At 35.0% G+C, this 16,405-nt stretch overlaps 1 protein-coding gene across 2 annotated transcripts in view; it reads right to left on the bottom strand.

Moving 5' to 3' along the window:
• LOC135623457 (protein SABRE-like) overlaps window positions 1–16,405 on the bottom strand; it is a 35,314-nt gene that overhangs the window by 7,917 nt on the left and 10,992 nt on the right. For both annotated transcript variants that reach the window (XR_010491398.1, XM_065126448.1), the window contains exons 5-15: window positions 15,030–15,234; window positions 13,916–14,089; window positions 13,736–13,813; window positions 10,592–10,840; window positions 7,467–9,581; window positions 4,824–6,702; window positions 4,293–4,393; window positions 2,887–3,243; window positions 2,656–2,774; window positions 1,294–1,546; window positions 650–874 (exon numbers count right to left, since the gene is read on the bottom strand). Coding sequence is in view for 1 of the 2 variants with exons in the window: in XM_065126448.1 (XP_064982520.1) it covers window positions 650–874; window positions 1,294–1,546; window positions 2,656–2,774; window positions 2,887–3,243; window positions 4,293–4,393; window positions 4,824–6,702; window positions 7,467–9,581; window positions 10,592–10,840; window positions 13,736–13,813; window positions 13,916–14,089; window positions 15,030–15,234 (5,755 nt within the window). In the remaining variant the exon portion in view is untranslated. The remainder of the gene's footprint in view (window positions 1–649; window positions 875–1,293; window positions 1,547–2,655; window positions 2,775–2,886; window positions 3,244–4,292; window positions 4,394–4,823; window positions 6,703–7,466; window positions 9,582–10,591; window positions 10,841–13,735; window positions 13,814–13,915; window positions 14,090–15,029; window positions 15,235–16,405) is intronic.

The raw sequence follows: 16,405 nt of genomic DNA, 5'->3' as shown, positions 1-16,405 counted from the left end.
AGAAATATATCTTCAAATGGTACAATTTGGTAGTGATATTGGCATTGTACCAACACATATCACCCAATTTACTGTGAAATTTTTAATCTATGAGTTAAATATCTCATGCCTTCAAATTAGGGCTTCACAAAGGACAATTTCAACTCCCAAGAACTCTATATTATGAGCTTGCAACATCTTGCTGCTCTACCTTGCCTTTTCCCCTTGCATCAATGCCAAAGAGAGGTCAACAAAGGAGAAAAGGAAACCCACTCCTTGCACCACCTCCTCTCAAGTTTTCCTTAAAAATATGCCTTTCATGGCAAAGACCTAAAGGCACCAGGATCTTTTTATTTACTCTGAAGCACAAGCTGGGGTCAGGCATTATAACACAAATAATAGCATTTCAACAGTCCCTAAGTGCTTTCAGAACTTAATCCTTGATCTCACATCCTTACCAGGTCCACACACAACATACAAAGTCTAATAGGATGACCAGAGGTGACATGGGTTATCCAAAGACTCATACGTGTGAATCAGTTCCAATAGGTTAAGAACCAGAAAACTGAAATTTGGAAAACCCTTTTCACCATACGTGAAGACGTAGAAAATGTCTTTTTTTTTTTTTACCTGTGAGAACAAACACATGCAGTTAAAGAACAATACTCACCATTTCGTTAATTTCAGCTTCAGCAAAAGGTTTATCATCTGCAAGCATACTCCATGCCACCTTATTGATTTTAACGGAAACCCTTAAAGCACATGAAGGGCTTTTGGTCTTCTCTTTCTCCATTAATCTTAGTTGGGCAGCTTCCTGCAAAACTGACCTCAGTGTAGAAGAAGCTTCCTTAATAGCCTTACGTATGTTACCCTGCTCTTTCTCCAGTCCTTGCACCTGAGCATGATATCAACTACATCACTAAATTATGATCATAAGAGACAGATATCCTAATGAACCAATAGGTATGAAATTGCAAGTTCAAGCTGATCAATATATTTATAAGTTATGACAGTATAATAACTATGACTTATGAAATTTGTCGACGATGTGGAAGTGATTCAATTAATTATCATCATCGGCAATAGTCTCAAGTATGCACAATTATGACCAAAGAAGACATTCTTAGGAATCTAAATAAAAACATATTAATTAGGGTATCACACTAAAATTATCATTAATATGATTCAGATCTTTTGGTTCTCATGTACTAATATTTTGTGAACTCTATGCATTGCATGAGCAAAAACTGAACATTAATCATGTTAAGGTCGTGTTGAGAGAATGCTTTCCAAATAGTGGTGTTAAGATCCTACCAGTGTTGATTTTCCACCTACAACCATCCACAAATCACCATTTTCTAGAGATAGATCTGTGCCATCAGATATATCAGTAGCAGTTGTTAGGGTCTTAATGTCACCGAGGAGCAATTTACGTTCCCTCCTCTTTTGTTCAAGATTGATCCTTGCAAGATCTACCTCTTCCACACCCTCAGGAACTAATTCATCAGCTTCATCTTCACTGTCTTCATTGTCATCAGAGGGACATGAGTGACTACTTTTAGGAGGCCTGGAAGACAAAAAGTCTCAAATTGAATCATCAGGCACCAATGTTTATATTGTTAGCTTCTAAAAGAGGAATGAGATGTATGTTGCATGAAATGCCAACTACAAAATGGAACAAGCTAAAAGATTAAGTAAAACCACTTCTAAGAGTAAAATCCTATTTTTTTGTCTTGTTCTTACAGTCTTCTAGTGTTGGTTTGAAATTTAAACATTAAACAGAAAATGCTGGATGTGAAACTGATATAGCATTAATAATAAAGGCATGAGATTATAAATGAGCCATTAAATAAATGACCCTAGGCTCCTAGCAAGGACATCATTTAAAAAAAAGAAAAGAGTAGGAGATATAGATCTCCCCAGAGATTAGACATCTTGATCAGTCAAACTATAGGCTTGTACCATATTTTCATATATGGACCTCATTTCATGGCCTAGGCCTGATAGGTTAATCGGCCTCTCAACTTCATTTGATCTAAACCATTGACCAAAATGCTTAAGCTGAAGTTGATACTAGTACACTCATCAGACCCTTATAAGCCAATCTTAATCTTGTCCACTTCTAATGTGGGACTGATCAGGGGTGTTACACCTCACCTGTAGCAGCCACAAAAGAAGTTCCATGAAGAATGAACAAGAAACAATTTTTTGAATGATGCATGTGCATACTAATTGTAATGCACAATGGACAACATAACCAATCCACATACTGTAAACACTCAAAAAAGAAAAAGACAGAAAATCAGACCAGAAATTGCATTCTGAAAAATATCAGAAATGCAGAATCTAAAGTTTTAAAAAAGTCATTTATAATACTGTTGTTTAAGAAACTTTTCCTATATAATCTTCTAGGTACCTATACAAATAGAAAGAATCGAGCAGTCAACTCATTTTGTTCTAAGGTTAACAGGGTTAAAATTGAGTGTGGAGGCTTTTCCAATTAAAATGTCATGCAATGACAATAATCAAAAGTATTTATTTTGAAAAGGGACTTAAGGTACCTAGAAGGCTATAACCACTATTTATATCAAGCAATTAGACTACTGTTTTGATATAATTACAGATACAATTGACAGAAGTATGGCGAAATCATAGAAGCAATCAAAGATAAATTACTTAGGAAGCCTGGCGAAAAGAAGATTGGTTAGCACATCCAGCATAACCCGGAACTGGCATGATGTCATTTCTGCAGTAATGTTAGGAGAGTTGAAAGTTAGCTCTTTTAATGGTTTGACCTGCAACACCACATAGTAAAAAAAATTAATTTAGTAATCCAGTAGGCTCATGCCAAAATAAACAACCAACGTTGTCATGATTGAAAGACTCAGCATAACAGTTTTAATCTACCTTGAGTTCAGAAGTTCCACCTTTGTACTGTGTGTACTGGAAGTACATTTGACAGGGCATAAACACTCTCTCCAGTAAAGGACCAGTGCGTTTTACATTAGGTGAGCCCTTAATAATTTTAGGCAACCACTGAATTCCAGCACCTGGATCAATATCTGTAGGTGCAACATGGGCTTGAACATTCTCAAGCATCATAGATAGCTCCATTCTTTTCCACGTCATTTCAGGCACATTATCAGGAATCACCACATTGCTGGTGCTAAGGGCGTGCTCTATTATGTCATGGCCAACATGTAAAACTGCGCGAAATGAACGAGCTAAGACACGGCCACTGGCAGCAGCAAGCAGAAACCTACCCTGTTATATGGATGAGATTAAATTCAAGTTAGCAATACATTTCCATAAATCAATTTCCAGTAAAGGAAAATTAGTGAAAAAAAAGTAATAAAATTTTCACTCTGATGAATAAAGAATGCATAAGCCATAGACCCAATTCTAACAATTTCTGTCATCAAACAGATATACAGACAACAAGATTAATAATTGTCACTCCTCTAGCATACAAGCTTAATGAGTATGTCATGAGCAGCATCCTCTTGAAGCCAGTTTAATAGAAATCCTGATAGTGCTCAGACAAAGTTTAACTGAACACTCCCCAAAAAAGTGGGATCCCCAATATTTTTCTTGATTCCATTTGTCAGAGAAAAAAAGAATAAATGAGCAAGAAGAAGGAAGAGGCGAAAGAGAAGAAAGAAGGAAAGGAGGAAGGAGATTATACAAATTTGATTCTCTGATTCATATCCCCAGATCCAGCTAATGAATTTTAGGTTACCTTAAGCGTGACTCCCAATAATTTAAAACTTCTATCATGGTAGCTTTGCTGTATTTATACAATGAAGTCCTATGACAAGATATACCTACACTGTTGTTCAGAACTAAAAGAGTTCTATCTTAGAAATTTAGTTGGGGAATCAGTCTTTGGGCTCTTCAATAAGTGGTATGCTTTCAATGAAGACATGGAACGGAGTAAAAAAACTCCAGTTTGCATCCTCGGTTTTGCAGCTTGTTTCTCTGAAAACTTATTTCTCTCCATAAGAAAATATTGAAATATAATACAGATGTGTAGATCATGTCACAGTTTTTCAACTATTATCTAAAATAATGACAAAAGAAAGGGATCTGAATATTCTAATATTTTGAAAAAATTAATAGATGCCCTAAGGCATCGAGCATAAGAGAAACTAGAACATACAGAAGAGAAAAGAAAAGCAAGAAAATATGCTCCATTTTTATATTTAATAGAATAAAATTTAGAAAAACTTTGATCAAATATAATTTCTTAACAAATTTACCATGTTTTTGTTATGTCATGATTATAGGTAAAGTGCATTTAGAAACATGCTTACTTTGGCTTCTTCCGAGTGCAGATTGAACTGAGGCTGGATAACATTGACCATGAAGTGGCATGTACCCTCCTCATCAGTGTCACAATCATTTTCTTGCTTCACTGGAGGCAAATAAAAGTTAGTAATTTGTGCATTCCTCATGAAAGTAACTCTAGAATTTAACATATAGCTCATCACTATACATAGTGGAAAAGCACTTCCACTTCAAAGCCACTGTCTCAGAATTACCAACGGGGCAACAAGCAAGCCTCACTTGGGGTTTCCAAAGTAACAAAAAATTCAATACATCAGTTATGGGTAAATCGTGGGGATGTGGACTACTAAAAATAATCATAGGAGGATGCTAATGTTATGCAATCAAAGAGAGCAGTCTTTCAATAATTAACATTTATGCACTGAATCCAGGAGTCCTGCAACAACATGTGTGATGAACTTAATAGTAGCTTTTAGTGGTCAAAGTCTAAAAACACAAGGGTATGTGCCAAATATAAGAATTTAGAAGCTGAAAGAAAATTTTCTTCTCTGACATACCAGTCACAGCAGAAGACGACGTAGAAAGAGATGAATCTTGTCCCTGATTCTTTTCATGCTGCACTGAAGTAGAACTTTCACTAGGAGAAATACAAGGCACAGAATCGACGGCTTCTTCAGAAGGCAGATCAGTCTCATCTGTTATTTGTTGTCTCTCAAGTAATTTTCTTTGGGCATACTGTTTAGAAGGAGAAGGTTTTGGACGTGCAAATGCCTTTGATATTCCACCTGCCAAGGACGTAATAGCAATTCTGTTTTCCAGTGTCCACAAGATCTTAAGGCCATAAACAAATACACGCTGACAATTGTCAGCAACTACTACATTAAATCCATCATCATCAATAAGATCGGATTGTGTATGATCACTTTCACTTCCTTTTTCAACTTCAGCTATCACAGAGGTCACTTCAAGATCTTTTCTGTCATATGCTTGCCATGCTAATAGCCTTGTTGGATCAGCCTTTGAAGTTTGTCTTCGTACAGTGAAATAGTCAGAGTGTAAAAGAAAAGCATCATCTTTTTTCTTGTCTTTGCAACCATAGTCACAGTTCTCATTACCTAGCTTATCCAACGGTTCACTTCTTGAACTCCTCTGTGCTGTTTTAATATCTTGGGCAATAGAAACTTCATTTATTTGGTCTAGACACACCATTAGCATGTGAATATCAACACCCTGATAAACAAGATCAAGAGGTTCACGCTTGCAATCAAAAGTAAATTGCTGCTTACCACGACTAAAACAGATTTCAAATTTCAACTTTGCTGTTTTAACTGCCAAGCCATTAGCAGGATCATCATCTCTTAAAGGTGTATGACGGATGCAAAAAGGTGTAGTATCAAGGCGGAGAAAAAATTCAGTCATAACCCTGTCCAGTGACAAATTACCAGACCTGGCAACTCTTGGAACACCAAAACGTGGACACCGTGAGAAAATTCTTATTTTGTTAGGAGGAAGGTAATTAAGAGTACAGAACTTGGATAACCAAACAAGGTCATTTGCACTAAAGCTCACAGTTGGGGAATCAATGGACTTAACTGCCAACTTTTGAGAAGATTCACTTGTTGATCCATCTGATTTCTTCTCCACATCATTAGAGGAAGCAAGTTTGTTATCAGTAATTTGAGAGCCATTCAGCAAGAAGTTCCACTTCAGTGAAAGGGAGGTTGAGCGAAAGGGATCATAGACTTTCGTCCGTGGTTTTCCTTCAACAGGAAGTGAATGGAGATAATGATCAAGTGGATTACCAGAGTCACATCCCCACTCCATGGATACTTCTAAAAGAAAAGTAGAAGAGAACAGAAAAGGACCACAGACATGTGATGGAGGCTTTAAGCTGAAACTGTCCGTCAGACATTGTAGACTGCTCAAGTAAACCTTAAATTCCCTTGCAGAAAGGCCTATGTATCCATCTCTCTGCTGTATTTCCATGTTTGCAGAAACTATTTCCAATTTATCTAGTTTCTCATAAGGGTCACTTGTACCAAGGATAAACCATCTAGTCTCAGTAAATGATAAAGTAATTTTCCCATGAATATAGTACCTCATGTCATCCCACCATGGTAAGCTGCGTTCTTTCTTAGGCAGCTCTTGTACTGATGGATCAACAGCTGGAACTTGTGAAGTTACTTCGTATTGATCAGGGCAACTCCTAGTTCCTAGATTAGCTCTACGGAGAGCAACCGTGAACGCATAGCTGATATCAGCTAAAACAGGTTCATGTCCCACTCCAAAAGATACTTCCCCTTTTTCAAAACTTATTGGCAGATCAAGGTACACTTTATTTGCAGGAGTTGTACCACTAGCTGAACGCATCATACGTACCTTCCACCATCTCCCTACAAAAACATCTTGTAGTATTTGTGGCTGAAAACTAGTCGCCTATAGTAAAAAGAAAAAAGAGGGTTAGCTCCGCAGTTAAGATGTCACTTATCAGTGTTATTGAGACTTCATCAATTGCCAAAACATTGTAGAAATTATCATCTCAAATTAGACATCACACAAATGAAGATAGTAAGAACATGCACGACTAAGCCTTCTTATATTATCAGTCTAATATTCCAAAAATAATTAAAACTAAGTTGTACAACTGTTTACATAATTATACAGGTAATGAAAATTAATAAACAATATCTACTGCATTTGATAAATATAAACAACTGACTTTCAGATTGAGATACAGAATTTACAATATCTACTATTTAAGGTTATAATGAAAAAAAATATTTTTAGAACAAATACTGCATTTTTATAACAAAATTTACATAACAATATGTTTTAATCAATTACATAGTGAATGATCCATTCCAATCTGTTAATTCTCAAACAGACCAGTAAAGGCAGCAGTTGGAATGATTTGAACTTCACGCAGGAAGCTCCAAGTTGTAGAAAATGCTAAGAAATATCCAGGAAATATTTGAAAAAAAATATTTCCATAATATTACCCATTATTATTTAAGATAGGTTCTACTTAGCATATCTAACCCTGAATAAAGAAAAAGAACATAAAAGGTTATAAAAGAAGAAGAGAAAAACTTGACAGTTATTGGTCAACAGTACACTCATAAAGCATTCCATTGTGTATAAACATGAAATAAGAGGATATTTGCTTCATGGATTAAAAAATTAACAATTTTTCAGTTTACCTGTTGAGCTATTACAACACGTCCTTGACATTTACCAGAACTTCCACAAAAGATTGGGTATGTATAATCTCTTATTTGCACTAACAAGGATCCTGCACTTAAAACAAAATCTCTTCCATACAACCGGGAGAAAGGTATATCTTTGTCTGAGCATACAGGATCAGTCCTTTTTATAAACTCAACAATTCCAACATTGCCCTTATCGATCTCTGTCAGAGTCACGTCAAGTTCTCTAGCACATAGTGACATGAGAGAAGCTCTATTAATACTTGGTTTAAACCCAGATTGAAAGCCTCTGGTGGTTTCACCTAATCTTTCTGAGATGACTATTTTTTGGCATGCCTCGTAATATGATTGGAAGACCTTCTTATGAATCTCCGTTCGCAAACGTTCAACAGATGAAACATCAGATGCATCAATTTCAATTTCTTTGTAAAGAATCTTCTTTTCAGAACCCAGTGCATTCGGTTCCTGACTACTTGAAGTTATACTGGAAAGAAGATCATCAAGAAACTTCAACCTAACAGCTGCTTCACAAACTTCCTTCTTCATTAACTGGTAATGTTCATCAAGCCAGCCCTGGATGGGTTCTTCCTCGATTTCCACAGTTATTTTGCGGATCAGTAATCTCACTGATCTTAAAGTTGTGGATTTAGTCTTAGCTTTTCTGGTGCTATGCTTCTTTCCAGGAAATATGAGGTCTGTCTTAGCAGCATTAATGAGTTTTATACATCGCAATGTATCTTCAACTGCATCATCAATGGCACGTAACTGCAACCTGTAAGGCATGCAGATGTAGATATCAGGACTTTGAATTACCCAATCCCATGTGGTGACCATCTGTGATTTTGAATCTTGCATATTATGCATGACAGATACTGGGACACGGGAGATCTGCAAACGACTACTTTTAAGTATTCTGGCTTCATTAAAAGAAACCATAACTTCCTCAAATAAAACACCTATTTTTGCATTCTCAGAGAAGATGGACTGCACATGAATTATTGTTTCCACACCATCTGCTAGCCCAGCTGATATTTTCAACATTTCGACATCAACGGCAAAAACTGATTCTCGTTTTTTATGTTGTTTTTCAGTTGAGGCTTGATCAGAAGTTATTTCCCTTTGTGGTACTGACACTGTATCAAGGGATTCTTCCTTCATCTGGCTATCAGAACCATGGAGCTTCTGGTTATGAAGCAGAGATTTCAAACTTGTAACAAATTCAAGTAGTGCTAAATGAACATCAGGCTCCCACCTGACTGATAAATCAGTCACATTTAAAAGAGAACACAAAGCAGTGTCGTTAAGGCCACCTGAACGTCGCACAAACTTTGCTTTCTGCATATCGAGCAGTGTCACTTCTGTACCAGGATTCTGTTCTTCTGGATATTCATAGTAGAATGACCTAGTTCTATTGACTTCAATCTGCATGGAATGCTTTTCCTTGTTGAAGACAAATCTGAGATGTGAGATCTCAAGAGACATTGAGAATTTCAAATGCTGGCAATCATTGAGCCTTATGGATGTTATGCTTGCTTTACGAGGTTTCCCATCAGCGGAAACACTTATTATAACTTCACCACCCTGAGAACCAAAATTAACACGTTTGGGGTCTGCAACGGTCATATCTTCTAGACTGGTATCACCAAAATATTTAATGGAACACTTTTCAAGACTAAGTTTCACAATGTTTATCCCTTTTGCAGTCTCTTTCTTAGAAGAATGAGCAACCTTATCTTTAGCCATTTTTTTGCTGGAAGAAGACAAACCTTTTAGCACTTCCTTGAAGGACATTATGGTCTTCATAAGTGATTCAACATGCTTAAATCCAAAGAATATTCCCATACCAGTCATATCAACAGCAAGAACCAACTTCAACCTCTTAAGATCATGCTCATCATGTGATTCTGTTTCTCTGTGACCCAAATCAAGATTCATTTGCTCAATATGCACCAATGAGCCTGAGATAGTTTCTATAGCTGCTAAATTTTTATCCAAAGATTTCTGATATGCATCGGCGGTGTCGAAATGAAATTCACCAAGTTCTGCATGTAGTTCAAGTCTCTTACTTACAGTGTTACTTGCAGAAAGATGAGAGGATTGCAAGCATCCCTGCATCATCAAGGTACACGCAAAAAACCAGAGGATTCATAAATGAAAGACTGCAAAATTGCCATGCTCCATTACATATTTCTAAATTATATAAGTTATCTTTCTTTCAGATAAATGATGTAACAGAATAACTAAAGAAATCAAACAAATCTTAAAGACATGCCATGATCTTGATCAGAAGGCTGTCAATCCACAGATTAATATAACTATCCAAAGAAAATCAAATTTAATAAAGAATTCATGCATTAAAGAAAAAGGAATTGCATAGACTGCTTGGGTAGTATCCTGGAGCAAGGTATTAAATAACAGGCATATCAGTCGGTACGGGTTTTAAGAGGCCATCTAGAAGTTTTAACTCAAAACCTTTCAGATCCTCAGTACAAATGTCAATCTCCAATAAAGTTGAACCAGAATGTTCTTAAAACATGGATAAGTCCTCTACATCATTATTAATTATTTTCTCAATTGGCCTATTCAGTGTATCCCCAGTATCCATTTCTAATCAATGAACAAATGTCGCAATTTGCAACTACATCCTCAAAGAGTTACAGTGGTAATTCTCAAATATCAGAAGTATTTTTTCTCTGTCATAGACATCTACATAGACTGACACAAGTTGAATAGAATTTGTAATCACAAAATTCAAGAAATATGTAATATAGTTATTCAGCATTATTTTCTTGTTTACTGTGACTGCACCAAAATATGGGGGACCTGCATCTAAGATGTCCTGTAATAGAATTTGAAAATAACTTTAAGATCATGTTACTGCAAGAACACCAATACATAAACCAAGCATTAGGAATTTTCCAATCAGGACTCCCGCAAAAGTTAAAAACTCCCTACATATTTCAGTTCTACAACCCCATATTCTGTTGCAATGCAGTTGGTAATGTTTCATTCTTTCATATCACAATAAAAACAAAATGGTAAGATGATTTTAGATAAATCCAAACTTAAAATTGAGACAGATTTCGGTGATTATGTATAAATGTTATGAGATAACTTACGTGATACAAGGGGCAATCATTGAGATCATAAACCATAATATTCATATCTGGAGCAGAGACTGTGCATCTCCACATGATAGTGTCCGTGCCATCTGTTGATCTTTTTTCATGATAAGAACTTTCTTCACGAAGAACCATCTGCTTTTTTTTACCTAATTTAAGAGAAAGCCATGGCCTAAATCTGCTAAAGATAAAGTTGCAACTGATTCTTCCAAGCTTGACATTAACCTCAGCATTAATAGGTAGAGGCTGCCACAAGCGAACGAGTCACGTATAAGTAACCAGAAATATTAGCACCTAGATAGTTGAGTATTATAAGCATGATAGATTTTTAAAAAGAAAAAACAAAAGAATAAAGAACAACAAAGTCTAAGGACAAAAAAAGAGACGTGAAGTTCAACTAAGAAAAGGTAAACATTTCCACAATAATCATCTGGTTCAGAGAAATCGAGATACAGATTATCTCGAGCTTCTAGTTTAAGGTGATGGTAACTTACAGAAGTCAAATTAACCTCAAAAACTCTATCTTGGTGGGCTTTGGTGAACTGAATAAGACTTACTGCTTTATTACCCTATCCCAACAAGTCTTTACAGCAAGGAATGCACAAATGACATGTGGCAGGACTGCTCACCTGTAAGGCTGTATCAGTCGTGGACAAATGTTTTCCTTGAAAGTCCAAGGAATCCAATTTCTCTGGTATGGCATGACCAGTATTTACCAATCCAACCACTGTCCGGCATGAAGATCGCACAATTTCGGGCGATTCATATGCAATATAAGACTTAACCAGGTGGTAAACCCTTTGAAACAAGCTGACTGTCTGACTCAGGCCTGGTAATAAACCTAGACCGATGGTAAGACCGACCTGGTTTTTTTATTTTCTTAATCCCTAAGATTAGAAAAAATTAAGAATCCTAACACACACTCTCATGCATTCTCTTTATTCCCTTGTGCCTACATCTATTGCCGCATGTGTCTGCATCTGCCACATGCATCTACATGTTTTTAGCTTATTGACACTCTTGCAGTAATCTAGACTGTTCTTCAAAGATTAGTTTGCTTCCCAATTTTTAGAGAACAGTTAAGTCACATCAAGGACTTTGCAACCAATTGAATTGCAAGATAATGTTTATGTTGTCAGTTCATTAAGTTACATGATTGTTATCATACTCTATGTTTTAGCTTATTAACAATAATTTAATATAGAAACTGACTCACAAAAGTCCAATATGACTATTCTTTTACATGTCCAAAAGATACAAAGAAAGATGTACGCTAATAATATTAATGGAATTGTAGAAACATTATGATGAAACTGTTGATGTAATCGAAGTCTTTGAGCAAATTTAGAATCATCACCATCTTTGGTTCAGTAAATCCACTTATTTGTATCAAGGGGTATTTGATTAACTTTATTTTATCAAAACATAGCGCACTTTTAATTTTATATAAAAGAATACACAATGTGATAGAATATAGGTAAAAGCAATCTTCCCAGACATTGACATTGCTTATTACTTGGTGACCTATCAAACTGGTAACTTACCAATAATCAGGTCATGCATCGATCCACTTGTATACTATTGTACAAGGATTATAATTTCGGTCCGTAACAATGTACCGAGCCCTGCTCAATACAGTATGTATCGAGACATACGGACAAAATCATTAAAATAAACCTTCAAAAATACCTAATTAGCTTTATTTTACTATTATAAATATGTCGAACACCCTAAAAAGTATTAAATACGTAATTTTAATCCAATATTGTTCAAATTACAATGAAATCATCATTAGATTCACTAATCACACCATTAACATAATTAATTACCTACTAATTATTTCTATTTCATCACTATAAACATGACAAACACACTAATAGGCATTAAAGACATTTAATTGACCCAATATGAGTTAAATTTCAATATCATTGTAATTAAATACTCTAATTACAGTATTAACATAATTAAGTAATCCCTAATTAATTCTCTTTTATCGCTATAAACATGTCAAATGCCCTAATAAGTATTAAAGATATTTAATTTATCCAATATCGATCAAATTTTGATTAAATCATCATTAAAGCCACTAATTATAGTATTTAAAAGCTTAATTAAAATCTAATTAAACCTATTATACCATCACAAACATATGATTCAATCCGCACAAAATATAAAGATTTGAACTATTAAGTGCCTAATTTTGAAAAAATCAATATTAAACACACTAATCACAACAGTAAAGACCTAAATTACTCCCTAATTAACACTATTCTACCATCAAAAACATATTAAACAACATATTAAACATTAAGTCATATACCATATAGAATAGACTTAATCATCTCATAAATCAATAAAAATCTAGAAAGAGAATATATACCTCTTGATTAAAGTATTCTTCCTCTTAATCCTCCCAAATTAGCATCCTAAATTTGATCCAATCCACAAATCATAGTTTTGTTGAGTTTTGAATAGTGAAAATGTGAGAGTAAGAGAGAAATATGAGTGAAAAAGAGTTTGAAAGAGATTAAGAGATTGAAAAAGTGAAATGAGTTGAAAGAGGGGAGAGGAAAGAGTTTAAAAACCCTTTTCTAAGTCTCAAATGGTCAAATTGACCATTTGAAACAGGGCAATCTCAGCCCTTGATCAGTAATGGTCGAAATCCAACTGTTACTGAATGGTACAGGTCAGTAATAGTTGAATTTCAACCGTTACCGCCCGGTATAGACCCTATATCTTTCAATACGGGGTCAAGTGACCGGTATCACCCGATAAAGGGCAGTCCACGTACTGGTATCCTATCGAACCGGTATGTACCGCCCGCATCAGGCAGTATGCATTGGTACAACAAACCTTACTATTTTATGGGTATCAAGCTATATGTTCTAAAAATTGGTACTTGGTCATCGGTCAATACCAACTGATATGGTCAAAAAATTTTCAACTCTTAAGCATTGTGCTCATCATCCTTTCAAGATTTAATGGAATAGCATAAGCTACATGAATGTTATATAGAAAGTCCATGTAAAAAGGATGATAAGTATGATAAAAAATCCAATAGTCTGTTTTCATAAATCATAATATAGAAAAGGATTTGGATAGTAAGTGCAACAATAAGCCAATAAAGTGTAAACAACTCACTTGCATTGGAACATCAACTGTAGCTATAACTGTGAATTCCAAAAGCTCCATCACAGAAGCATTGCTTTCTCTAAGGAGCTGTAATGAGAAGGAATAAACAAACTCAACAAATACAATGTATATAGGCCATATCAAGCAGGGTATACCTTAAGCAAAAAACTTATATGAGTAAAAACATACATAAATTTTACTAAAATCCATGTTGAGAACAAAGTTTGATGTGGCCTCTCCAGAATCATCATATACCACAGATTTAGTACTTGTCAGCAGGATGCCTGTCACAGTACTGTTTGCAGAAATGTCTTGAGCTTGGTGCACAAATGTGATGTCTAGTTCACGGATGTTGAAGTTCACCTTCCAAATAATAAATGAACATTGTTTGTTTAGTAGCATTCTTTAAGACTTCAGTTGAAATTTGATACTCGTCCATACTTATAATGAACAATCAAACTTATAATCATGAAAGCAGCAACAGGAAAAGTCAAAACATGTTATAGCCTTATAGGAGAACCAGATGACCTGAAAAAGTTTTTGATACTGCAAAAGAGGATTGCCCTTAAAAGATATACATATCATAATAGCACAGCAAGTTGCAGCATAATCGTCAAACGACATATTCCGTATCACACTTAAAATGTCATTCGAAAATAAAATATGCAAATGTTAGTTGCTCAATGATAATGCAAACCTTTGTTGTAAGGATGTCATCATTTTAAGCAACAAGAATACACAAATTAGACCATCCTAGAATTCAAGTAGTTGAAATAGGTAGACGTGTACCTAAAGCACAAAGGAGAATGCAATAATTAATGGAGAATTCATGTTCAATGAAGAGAAGGGTCTTGATTATGCAAACAGGCCAAGAAAATGGTAGTAGAACATGATGTGCACAACCTATATGGTAGTAAATAGCACGTGTTTCATTAACATTTGAAAGTATTACACTGAAGTTTTTCTGACACTTGATGTTATTATTATTGCATGGTATGCTGCAATGTCCATTTATGAAGCAAATTGGTTAGATCTGTTTATTCTGATTGCTAACTTCAAATTTGAAGCCACTTTCACGAATTTCAATAGCTTTTCCTGATATTTTTTCCAAGACCTTTTATAATGTGGATGAGTTGTGCATATACTATATAGTACTTCCATTTCAAGAATATTAAGGTGTTCTTTTGAAATGTAAATTGACTTTCTGTAGCAAAATATCTCAAAATTTGTGAGTCTCATTAGAAGTAAACATCTGAAAACTAAATGAACTATACAAAAATCAAGTCCCATAGGGAGATTGAACCTTTTCAGGAAATGCAACAATATGCTTCTTCAACGACGATGATTTTTTTTCAGATTTCTTGGTAAAGTCCAAAGCACCTTCTTTGCTGTCATCAACACCCATGGAACTGTTTGACTCCTTGGTTTTGACAAATAGGTTCTCCCTCAAGTTCACAGTGATTGCTCCAAATGTCACATCCAAATTCCCAAATTGGACTCCATGTTCCCTGTGTCAGATGATTTGAGAAGCCTTCAATCTTTCATTCCACCCAAGAAATGATACAATAGGACATGACAAGAATAACAGATAACTTCAACAATTATATGGTACACAAGTTTGTAATTGGTATTTCCTCTTTACTCTCTAAAATAACAAATCATAGTATGATTATTATGTTACTTTCCATATATAATGATTATAAAACTTTCCATAAACAGTGTGAAATCCATTTAGTGCATCTAATGCACAAATAATCGGACCTACAACTCTACAAGTATGCACCAATTACAAAACCTACAAGTACGCACCAATTACAAAACCTAAAGCTTTCCATGAAACTGAATAAACTTTAGAACTTCATGCCACTTGCAGTTAATGGTATTTAGTAGAACGTGAATCAAACATCGTTCTGTATTGTTGCAGAATTTGTCAATGACATAAGGCTTCCTAAAATCTAAGTTCCATAGAATTTGGCCTGACATGAACTTATCTCAAGATTATAAAAGCTTATAATTCTTTTTACACTTTAGATGGGCTGCCAACAAAAGGCAATGTACACTATTTACATTTAATATTTGATGTTGAAGTTATACAAAGCAGAACTGATCACCAAAAATAGTTACGACTTTACGGCTTTATTGTTATTATTGTTGAGAACAATATACCAATAATAGGAATCAAAAGGTACTATCAAATGCACACCATCATTTTTACGCTCATACAAAATGTGGAAAAAATAGTTTTAGAAATAAAGAAAATTATAAATGCTAATGAGCATCTTACATACATTGATGGGGGAATAATATTGTAATATCCAGAGCTAATCAACAGCTCACCACACTGGATTATGTGTAATATCAACCAGATGGCATGCAGTCTTGCCACCAAGATTAAGAAGTTCTATGCCAAAAGAATGTTAAAATTTGATTCTTTCCACTTAGTTGTCAAGACCACAAATCACTTGCACATCTACCAGTCAGGATAAGAAAGGTTTGCAACTTTCAATCATATCAAGCCTATCATACAAGTTGATCGAAACATGGCACAAATTCTCATGCCATGTCAAGTTAGTCTGGTTTATACTCTTAACAATGTGTACCAAACAACTCAAGCCTCAGACCAATCCATTTTTCCCTTTTGGGGCAGAAGGAAGAAACTACTACCATCATATTCCTTTT

Source organism: Musa acuminata, chromosome BXJ2-9 (genome assembly GCF_036884655.1).
Source record: "Musa acuminata AAA Group cultivar baxijiao chromosome BXJ2-9, Cavendish_Baxijiao_AAA, whole genome shotgun sequence".
Lineage (NCBI taxonomy): Eukaryota > Viridiplantae > Streptophyta > Magnoliopsida > Zingiberales > Musaceae > Musa > Musa acuminata.
This window is presented reverse-complemented; position numbering and strand designations above follow the sequence as displayed.